This window comes from Symphodus melops (genome assembly GCF_947650265.1).
Source record: "Symphodus melops genome assembly, chromosome: 5".
NCBI lineage: Eukaryota > Metazoa > Chordata > Actinopteri > Labriformes > Labridae > Symphodus > Symphodus melops.
The window spans coordinates 1,174,422-1,186,091 of NC_136695.1; the positions used below are offsets into that span (position 1 = coordinate 1,174,422).

The 11,670-nt window shown below is 47.3% G+C and overlaps 1 protein-coding gene across 1 annotated transcript in view; it reads left to right on the forward strand.

Moving 5' to 3' along the window:
* cpne4a (copine IVa) overlaps positions 1-3,506 on the forward strand; it is a 25,226-nt gene extending 21,720 nt beyond the window's left edge. Inside the window, exons 5-6 of the mRNA XM_079342744.1 lie at positions 846-1,082; positions 3,277-3,506. Coding sequence (XP_079198870.1) covers positions 846-1,082; positions 3,277-3,408 — 369 coding nt within the window. The 3' untranslated portion in view covers positions 3,409-3,506. The remainder of the gene's footprint in view (positions 1-845; positions 1,083-3,276) is intronic.
* The last annotated feature ends 8,164 nt before the right edge of the window (positions 3,507-11,670 follow it).

Here is an 11,670-nt window from a genome sequence, read left to right on the forward strand (position 1 = left end):
TAGGATCAGGGACCAGGTCCCAGTCTGATGAGCTGTTAGCTAGGATCAGGGACCAGGTCCCAGTCTGATGAGCTGTTAGCTAGGATCAGGGACCAGGTCCCAGTCTGATGACCTGTGAGCTAGGATCAGGACCAGGTCCCCAGTCTGATGACCGGGGTAGACCCTTACCCCACAGGTAACATTTCATCTCTTTAGAAAAAGTTTTCTGCATATTCTGTTTTTCTCTCTGATAAAGAGAAACATCTCCAAGACTTCTGATTATTATGGGATGGAGGATGTCAGGGGAATCTAACTTCTGTAGAAGTTTCAAACAGAGCGTGGAAGGAATGGAGGAAGCAAGTTTGGCTGCACACCCAAAACACTTCACCGTGCTGCAGAACTTCATGCGGACACGTTTCAGAGCTCCACATTATAACACCCTCACATGTGTTGCTCAGGGGCCAGAAGACTGTCTGGGTATTCAACATGGTGGCCTCAGAACTCGATCGTGAAGGTGGTGTGTTCGGTGATGGAACAAGAAGAAAGTAAAGTACCGAAGAAGAGACTTAAATAGGTTTTTATTCTGTTTGTTTGGAACTTGTGTCAAAAACAAAATCTGGGAGTCTGGAAGAGAAATGTGACAGAAAACAACAATCTAGTGCAATAACTCAGCTGTAGCTCATCTACTGTTTCTCACTGTTCAGTTTGAGACGGTCAAACTGCCAAACCATGACATGTATTATCTGATGCATCAAATATAAGAAGACAGGCTCACTGGGGGAGGGAGACGTCGATTTAAAGACGGACCGACTGGATGTGACTCAAAGCAACGTGAAAATAAAGTTTTAATCTCCGTTGTCTTCTAGCAATACTTCATCCTGCTGATCCTGACAGACGGCGTCATCACCGACATGGCCGACACGAGGGAAGCCATCGTGCAGGCGTCCCACCTCCCCATGTCCGTCATCATCGTCGGGGTCGGGAACGCAGACTTCAGCGACATGCAGATGCTGGACGGCGACGACGGGATTCTGCGATCGCCTAAAGGAGAGCCTTGCCTCCGCGACATCGTCCAGTTCGTCCCCTTCCGTAACTTCAAACATGTAAGTCTTCTGCAGCCAACGACTTCCAGCACAAAGAGAGGAGTGGCTGCTGCTGCTCCTCATTGGAGTTCCTCAGGATACCAGCTCCTATCTTTACTACAAAGTTTAGTCTTGTGAAGTTGATAGCTGAGGTTTGGGTTGAAGGAGGCGTGGCCAAACAGCCAAACCAGCGTCCGTATTCCTCCACTGCTGGTTGATGCACTTTCAATAGGAACCTTTAGCGAGCTTTAGTTTCTCACAGGACCAGTCGGAGACGGAGCGATGTGCTTTTATTTTGTGATATCTATTTATGTTTTCAAATAAACGTTCTCAGCTTGATTTAGCGTCGACTTGAAAGCAGAAACACGTAAACAAATTCAGGCGTCAAGGGGTTAAAAACCTGCACCTGGACTGGGTTCTACCTGCAGATCACCTTTCTAATCATGTGTGGTTATTGGTTATGTCTACGAGTCAATACATTTTCCTTTAACATTCAAGAGCTTCTCTGAGTGTGAGCAGCAGACGGTGTGTTAGTGTGAAGGATGTCATATGACTTCATACAGTGTGTGTGTGTGTGTATTATAAATGTGTGTGTGTGTGTGTGTGTGTGTGTGTGTGTGTGACTCTCAAATAACTGGATGAGTGTATGGGGGGGAAGCAATAATCCGAGATGAGAGGGGAAGTGGAGGAGGACGAGGAGCGAGTGTGAAGTTGTTGAAGAAATGAGTTTCCACTCTTCAAGGATGAAGACAGAGAAGCAATCTGCGCTCCAGTCTGAAGAGGGAAACCGCCTCTTCTGTTACACGTCTGAAGGTTACAGGCGGCACACTGGGGTTTTATTTTCACCCTTTGGTCCCGATTCACAGGCACAGCAGATATTTGCCCCCCCCAGGGTTTAATGTGTGTGATGGATGTGACAGACCTTCACGATGCTGCTCATCCAACCTGTCCTCTGACCGCTGGACGACGTGTTAATGACATGAGTCCAGTCGTCTCACGGGACTCACCGGAGGACGAGTCCCTGGAAACACAATTCAGACGGCGTGTTTCTTTGATCGATTGATTGAGTCTGATCTGTGCCTGGCATCACAGCGGCTCATTGTGCAACGTAAACAGTAAAGACAGGAGACAAATATGCTAACGTTGACAACACCTGCTAACACAGATCAGATCCAGGGTGTCTCTGCTGTGGGATCAATAAAGGATTATCTTCTTTAAGGATCAGCTGGTGAATCAAAGTGAAGGGAAATCCTCGCGTGCGCTCCAACAGCTCACTGCCGCTCTTTTCCAAATGTTTGATATTCCTTGGATGGGGGGAGGGGGGGGGGATATTCTGCCTCTGTATCTTGTCTTGTGCCCATATCCTCCACATCCATCTGATCAGAAAAGTTAACAGACTGTTGTCATAGAGACGGGATTTATCCTCGGAGCAGAACAAGTGTGCACTCTGGAGCCCGTCCTCACAACTTCCATTTTCCACGTTGAGCACTTCATTATGCATGCTCATTTATTCTAGAAGCTGGATCCTTTTAACCCGATGGTTTACCTTAGAAACTATCTTCATGTGCACATTCTTGCTGCTCACATAAACCGGAGTCCTCCAGACTCAGCTTCACAAATCCCTCTCAGGCTGAGGGGTTTATTAAACACTGAAACACTGAAGCTGCTTTTAGCAAATCAAACATGTTCAAGCTTTGCCTCAGGCGTGGAGGTGCTGCCTCTCGTTCCCCGTTAGCCTCGCTGCAAACTGATGAACATCCAGAACAGATTCATTCTGAGATGTTTGGTAGTAAAAGCTTTACAGATTCTTAAAGTATCTGAGAGTCTCCGTGCGTGGTCGTCTATACGAGGAGAGCTCAGAGAACAAAGTGTGTTGAAGTTGGTTAAAGCTCACGGTGATGGATGTGCGGGAGCTCTGCAGTTTGGCTGCCATTAATGATCTGAAACAGACGGCTGCCTGGAAGGAAGAAAGTCCGTCTGAAAGCAGTTCAGCGTGGATGTGAAGTAGAGGTGACTCAATTTGGCTGTAAAATACAAACTCACCACCATGCTCCCTGAAATGCGAGCCTCGATTCCACGCTGGTTTCTAAGACTTCAACACGAGAGAGAGAGAGAGAGAGAGAGAGAGAGAGAGAGAGAGAGAGACACCTGTGTGTTTGTCAGCGTGTTAAGAGATGTACACTGTTTGATGCTTCCTCTTCCTCTTCCTCCTCAGGCGTCTCCAGCTGCTCTGGCTAAGAGCGTGCTAGCAGAGGTGCCCAACCAGGTGGTCGACTACTACAACAGCAAGGGCATCAAGCCCAAAGTGCCCAGCGAGTACCAGTCTTCCAGGCAGTTTGGCCCCTGAGCTCGGCCTCCGCACACTGAGAACTGTGTTTACTGTGTTGTCTTCTTTGTCCAAGCGGATGTTAAAGGTGCTACGTGCAGCATTCGACCATGAAGTGAGGGCTCCACAGGCCGGGGGGGGGGGGACCAAACAGGTGCACAGTGTTTAATTTACTGATGTGATGAAGAAGGTGGAAGAAGAGGGAGACAGGAAGCGAAAGGAGGTAACAGTTATCTTCTGCAAACACAGTCCAACCAGCGATGTGCTGAGCAGTGTCAATCCAGACGTTAGCATGTCCAACCTCTGCTAGCATGGGAGCTAATGATGTGTGAATGATGATGTCTGAATTTGGGCAGTTTTCAAATGGTGAGAACTCAGAGCACAATCTGTTTGAGTGCAGGGTCTTCCTGTTTGACCTCGGCTGCAGGAGTCGGCCCACGTTTGAATGCCGCCTGCATGTAGTCATCCTTTAGCTGAAGCCGTTTGTTAATGAGCCCCTTCCTTTGAATGCATTCAACCGCACCATCAGTGAAAATGCTGCTCGTGTTGGTCTGACATTTAAAGCCCTGGAGATCATCATCCTCTTCGCTTATTTACGTCCACTTCAGAGCAAAGCGTTTGTTTCATGTGTCAGAAAATTTAGGGAGCTGCAAAGTTTCCATCCTGCGTTTAAAATGTAGCATCGAGTGCCAGATTTATGCTGCTCAGAAATACCGTTTAGCACAAAGTATGGAGCTGTTATTATTATGAAACTGTTTCCAAATGCAAAGATAGATCCACAAACGTGAACACCTTCCACCCGTCTCTTCCACTTATCCGAGGTCGCGTCTCAATGGCAGCAGGCGATTGGTCAACCCAGACGGCGTATGTTGGGATATCTTATCTCTGGATCTACCTTAGGGTCTCCTCCCCGTGTGCAGCGTGCCTGACAAACCTCCAAAGGGAGGGAACCAGGAGGATCCGGATCAGTCACCGGAACTACCTCCATGTGATGTGAAGGAGAAGCGGCTCTTCTCCGAGCTCCGCCCTTCTCTCTCTCTCTCAGCCGCTTGTATCCACGATCTCGTCCAGCTGAGGGTTGGATAGAAGGAGCGGTGAATCGAGCGCTTCAGACTCAGCTCCCTCTTCATCACAACGCCCCAGTACTGCTGACACTGAGCCAACATGGTCAGTCTCCTCGCTCCTCTTACCCCCCTTAGGAACAAGACCAGATGCACAAACGGTACAATGAACCGCAGAGCAGTTTGTAAAAGAGTTCATTATGCATGCTCTTAAGAGTAAGGCCAGCCTCTCAAATGATCAGCTGTGTGAGATCAGTAAAAGTGGAACGTCATCCATACGTGTCTGTGGCGAGCGCCCTGAGCTCGGGACAGAGTCGCGCCTCACTTCCTCCCGTCAAGAGCGTCAACGTGAAACAGTATTTCATTGTTTCATGTTTGTCTGTTACAGAACAGTGTTTGTATTTGTGGATCTATTCAGGCATTTCTAAATATTTTTCCAACAATGACAGCTCCGTATTTATCATCATCGTCACGTCACAGAACGCTGCGATGGTGACAGGAAATGAACGCCTGCAGCTTTAAAAGGCGAGGATGGACGTGTAAAAATGCTAACAGTAGCACCTTTAGCATCCGCTGTGCATGCGGGGCCTTCACAGGCTGAGCTGACCGTGACCTTCAGGAGAGTTTTTTTAACTCAAACACAACACTGACCAATCCAGACGCTGCTTCCCTGCAGACCGCATGACGTGCAGGGAAACTGGCTACGAAGGAATGTACGAGCACCCCGGTTTGTTTTTATAAGAGTTTATGGAGATTTTGCAAACTTTCGTAAAGTTCGTACATGTAAAGCATTTTGGATCTGTGCCAGGTGACCGACGCGAGCTGCCTTCACAGACGTCTGCATCCTCTACTGTTCTTCTGAAGGCGAGGCAGATGCATGAGCTGTTGTTTTGCATGCAAATCTCCATGCAGGACGTGCGGGTCCTTGTGGTTTCTGTTAGTGAATGGTAAGATTAATAACCATGTTTACAATTTACCCGACGACGGGGCTACTCTCAAGCATGTTCACGTCAATGAAAATGTGTGAGTAGATTTAAAAGCACAACCTGAGTGTCTTTGGAGAGTTTTTAGATCATAGGTTTTTGAAAATGTTGAAACTCGACGCCTGCCATGCCCCGCCTGTCTCTGCACGGCCCTTCATGCCCCGCCCCTTCATGCCCCGCCCCACCTGTCTCTGCACGCCCCTTCATGCCCCGCCCCTTTATGCCCTGCTCCGCCTGTCTCTGCACGCCCCGCCCCTTTATGCCCCGCCCGTCTCTGCACGCCCCTTCATGCCCCGCCCTTTCATGCCCCGCCCCGCCTGTCTCTGCACGCCCCGCCCCTTCATGCCCCGCCCCTTTATGCCCCGCCGGTCTCTGCACACGAGCCTTTCAATTGAGAATTGCAAGGACACGAGCACACTATGAGCTTATTTCATATTTTACTTCTAGTCCAGACATTTCGTCTTCTCTTTTCAAAAACTAAAGCTGAAGAAGACCTTCTAATCTTCTAATCCATTTCAGATCTTGCTCAACAGAAGTTTCCAGAAATCTCACAATGATGTCAGACCAATAACATTTAGCACAACACAGTCTAATAAACAGTCATTTTTTTTAAGCTGCTCAAAAATCAAACTTGAAATGAGGAATTCGTGTGTCCCTTGCAAAAGTCCAGCAATGTTGACATTTCTTCTTAAAGGGATAGTTTGGTGTTTTTGAAGCGTGGTTGCATGAGGTACTTGTCCGGAGTAAGTAACTCTGCGGCCCCTTTAAGGAGAGACCAACACCAGAGATGGACCACACAGTCTCTGAAGTCCATGAGTAAAAAGTCCAAAAATAAACCTTTAAAAACAATCTTAGCGCTTCAGTTTACTCAAGTACGACACCTTGTTTCAGCACTGTTGTCAACTCCTCAATCAGGAAAGCATTTATTGGCTGCCCTAAAAGTTGCTTAATGATGTCATTGCTCAATTTGCATTGTTGGCAATTTGCATATAATTGTAATGGACTTCAGGCCGGTCTCTCCTTAAAGGGACCAACTGTCCCTTTACCTCAGCACTCTGTGTAGCTACGAACATCCTCTATATATGAAACGTCCGAGCGCAAGGAGAGAGGAAGAGGACGGCAGGCGTCGGGTCACATGACTTATTGTTGTGTTAACATGCAGTATTTTGTGCTAAATGATGACAATTATTAAAAGTTTTATCAATAACCTCTAAGAGCGTACGTGTGCTATATGAGAGATTGTGTCGTTGGTCACGTTTCAATCACAGCAGAAACATTCACTTTATTTATAAAGCACTTAAAACAGCCACAGCTGGGACAAAGTGCTGAACATACATGAGAGAAAAGAACACGCAACAATAACAAAAACAATAAAACTGCATCCCTCTTCTTCAGCAGCACATAAGTCTGACCGTCGTCATGGTAACGATGAACAGAGATACCATGCTTTCTCAGGATGGAACCCAGGAGAAGCAGATACAGTGAGAAAAACAGGGGTCCTGGAATTGAACCCTGTGGGACCCCATAGCGGATCAGAGCGGGACTCAGAACCACCAAGGCTTATGCACATTGTTCTTCCTGCAAGATAGGATCTAAACCAATCCAGGGCGCTACCACAAATGCCCACTAGGTGCTGCAACCAAGACGCTAAGATCTTGTGGTCTACAGTATCAAACGCCGCAGTTAGGTCTAGCAGGACATGGATCACATAGTCTCCAGAGTCATTGGCCATGAGGATGTTAAACTTCAGCCAGAAGATCAGAGAAGTCACTTATAACGTCTTTATTGTATTTGGGCGGTCAGTAGATGACGGCACACAGCACCGGGTCAGAGAGACCCACCAAAAGCTTCAAAGCTGGACAATGAGGAGGAGACAGTGCTGCTGTCATTTACAATAATTTTTATAAACAGTCGCCGTTCCTCCACCACGACCCGACGACCACGGGGAGTTAAAACAACAACAGCCAATGGGGAGAAGTTTGATCAGAGGGCTGCACTCAGTCTCTGTCACACAGAGGACATCCAGGCCACGGGAGTTGACTCTGATGTAACCAAGCCAACTATGTTAGCTTGAGGCAGATTCATAACAGCTGCTAATATTAGCATCAAGTGCTACATAGTATAGCTGCTCGTGTTAGCGTGCAGTCGGCGCTAACATGTGCTGTAACACGAGGAGATGATCCAACAGTAACTGGTATGCTTCTCTTTTTCGTGGTCAGAACGAGAAAAGCATCACCAGGTACAGCTCGCACCTCCACTCCAGTCACAGCGCTGGTCTGTGTCACTTCTGGTCCAAGCAGCCAATCAAATCCATTTGGAGGCGGGCTTACTGCTTACCACACAGAGCTCACTGAAGAGATGGTGGAATTTACAGAGCCGTTTCCTTCAACCAAGAACTCAGAACTTCTGCTTTTCACAACATTTCCCCTCCTCGTCTCGGAGCAAAGCAGCGAAGAGATGCTCATCGATTTCACAAATCTTTCCTTCTTCTTTTATACAGATTTTAGAGCGAGGGCGCCTGTGATTGGGCCCTCAGGCTAGCAACCAGATGATTTCCAAAACATGGAGATCACAGACATGAGGACGGTTTAAAGTCATGATGGGGGATCTGTAAAATAATCTGGGTGACACCACATACCTGAGGAGTATTGGACAAATAATCAGGGGTGGGGGTGTTGTTTACAAATTCTGATGAAGGACAAAAACCAGCGATACTTTAATTGCTTATTTGCTCTTTGACTTTTTCACTGAGATTTATGAAGACACTTTAATCCGCTGCCAGTAAAGGCACAGAGCTGCTGCCTGCGTTCAGGGAGTGTTCATGGAGCTTCTCTTTGTCCATGAGGATGTTCAGCTGGGTGTCGTTTGTTCTGTAACCCTGAGAGAGTAAAGGAGAAAATGAGGGATTATCTCCCAGCTGACCCAACCTCCTGGCTCTGGTTCTCAAGCAGACGCAGCAGTAATTACAGCTCTCGCTTTTGTTTGGAGGCGTGACGGTTCAAGGAGAGGAGGAGGAGGACGACGAGAGGAGGCCGTTTAGTCCGTCAACAGGACAAAGACTCACAGCAGACTCAACACAATGCTGCAAACACAAGACAACACGCCATGGCACAACCTGACAACGCAACACAACATACGACGAGACATCATGGCACGACAGGAGGCAACGCTGTAAAACACAAGACAACACGCCACAACACGTCACAATGACACTGACAGTACAAGTCGTCATAGAGATAACTCCTGAGTTTTCATGTGCAGGTGAGTTTGCGCTGACCTGCAGCGGCACCTGAGCGTTTGCTGTCAATCATCTGCACTGATCCAGAACGGCAGAAGAAATCTGAAAGTCCAAATTGGCCAATTATCTGCAGAGGAAATGCAATGAGTGCATCCTGTCAGGCGGCCCGTTGTTTTGATCATTATTGAGCCTTAGAGCGGATATTTGAGGCGATTATTTCTGCCTGACAGATCTGATGAGGCCCCATTAAACTGTTTGTCTTTAGCTGAGGGAAGACTGTGAGCTGTGCAGAGAGTGAGATGATGACACTCTCTTCCTCTGTGATCAGACAAAGGAAACCCCTGGGTTTGTCAGATATGAGAGCAGTTATCAGGTGAACAGGTGTTGCAGCGATGGAAGCGGGCAGTGGAACTGCTTCAGATAGAAGTGATTGTACCCGAGCTAAAAAGCCTCTGCATGTTTCTAATAAGCTCCAGCAGCAGAAAGCTGCTCAAACTAGGATCAATGTTGGAGATGAAACATGGAGAGAGGTTAGAACGCAGAAAGCTTTACAGACCCATGCAGAGCTGGCTAAACACTGAAGCTACAGTGTCCACCACATGCAGAGCTGGCTAAACACTGAAGCTACAGTGTCCACCACATGCAGAGCTGGCTAAACACTGAAGCTACAGTGTCCACCACATGCAGAGCTGGCTAAACACTAAAGCTACATTGTCTCTACATGCAGAGCTGGCTAAACACTGAAGCTACAGTGTCCACCACATGCAGAGCTGGCTAAACACTGAAGCTACATTGTCTCTACATGCAGAGCTGGCTAAACACTGAAGCTACAGTGTCCACCACATGCAGAGCTGGCTAAACACTGAAGCTACAGTGTCCACCACATGCAGAGCTGGCTAAACACTGAAGCTACAGAGTCCACCACATGCTGACCTGTGTGAGCATCCACTCTACAGAGGAGCATGTTTCCTTCATGACTGATCACAGAGGAAGAGAGCGTCACCATCTCCCTCTCTACACTGATTGGTCCTTTAAATATTAAATTAGCAGCAGCGGGTGGAGGAATTAAAAACATTAAATCGGTGGGTTGAAAGTGTTTTTCTGGCTCTGTGTTGATGTTTTCAGTCACTATGGGATGAACAGTGAGAGAACGTTTTCTGGCAGCTGCTGATACTGGACCAGGATGAGAGCCGAGCTGAGTGACGGCTCGCTGCTCCACAGAGAAACTCATTATCATACCACACACACGAACACACACACGAACACACACACACACACACACACACACACACACACACACACAGTGAAAACTGGCTGTGTTGGTGTTTCTCTCCAGATGTACGGACATTATCATTAATTCAAAGGCAGAATAATTAAATCAGTTGTAATATTAGCAGAGCAGCAGCAGGGCCGAAGACAGAGACGATGAAAGTGATCGAGCGTTGACAGTGTCACACAGGACAATAAAGGAGACGCTTTAAAATGAGCTATTTTTAATTTACAGATTCATCTAAATGAGCGTGAAGACGAGCGGGGAGAGACGACAGCTCAGCTGAACGAGCAGAAGAACTGAGGAAAGAGGAAAATTAATAAGAGGAGCCTTATAAAAGTGATGAAATTCATTAAGTGTGTGTGAGTGATAATGTTAGGTTGACGTCTCAAGCGACTCGGTGCACAAAGAGAGGATTGTGTTTTCATAGAAAGTCATTAAAGCTGTTTGACAGGACATATTATATGGGTGCGATTCTGAGCTCAGGTTTAAATTCTGATGGATGTTTGAGGACTGATTGAGTGAAAACAACTCTCAACGGGGAGAATGGCGTCTCTTTCATGTCCACGCCACGGTCACCTGTTTTCAGCAGGATGTAACTTGGAGCTTTCCTCAGTTTTCCTCCATCAAACGTTGCGCTCCATGACCCTCTGGGGTCTTGGTCTTGTCTCTGTCCCTACATGTCTTGGTCTTGGCTCGGTCTTGATCTCTAAATGTCTCGGTCTTGATCTCTAAATGTCTTGGTCTTGGCTCGGTCTTGATCTCTAAATGTCTCGGTCTTGATCTCTAAATGTCTCGGTCTTGGTTCGGTCTTGACCTCTAAATGTCTCGGTCTTGATCTCTAAATGTCTTGGTCTTGGCTCGGTCTTGATCTCTAAATGTCTTGGTCTTGGCTCGGTCTTGATCTCTAAATGTCTTGGTCTTGGCTCGGTCTTGATCTCTAAATGTCTTGGTCTTGGCTCGGTCTTGATCTCTAAATGTCTTTGTCTTGGCTCGGTCTTGATCTCTAAATGTCTTTGTCTTGGCTCGGTCTTGATCTCTAAATGTCTTTGTCTTGGCTCGGTCTTTATCTCTAAATGTCTTTGTCTTGGCTCGGTCTTGATCTCTAAATGTCTTGGTCTTGGCTCGGTCTTGACCTCTAAATGTCTTGGTCTTGACCTCTAAATGTCTTGGTCTTGGCTCGGTCTTGATCTCTAAATGTCTTGGTCTTGGCTCGGTCTTGATCTCTAAATGTCTTGGTCTTGGCTCGGTGAGCATGGTGTTGATTTTCCAGACCAGCTAAAACTGAAGGTGGATGAAGCTGAGCATGATCTGATGATGATGATCAGAATCGATCACGGCTGGTTAGTAGTGATTAGTTGTGAGCAGAGAGGACGAGTCTGCTCCGGTTCTGAAGGAGCTCATGCAGTGACAAAGATCTCCGGCTGTGTTTGAGGAGACAAACATGGAGGAGGTGTTGAGTGTGTGCTGACAGGAGAACTGACATAAACAGACGATTTAAAGCTCCATAAAGAGCAGAGAGAAGTGGAGAGGATGATGAGAACCGAGCGCAGGTGATTATAAAAGCCCTGGTGGAACTGTGCGGATAATGTCGTCCCGCTGATTGCCAGTAAACATCATCATGGAGGACTGTCGAGAGACAATGGCTGCGTCGTTGTTTATCGGAATAAAACCTCCATCTGCTCCATTGTTCGAGCCGAGCTGCTCATTACGCTCGCCATTATGTGTCTG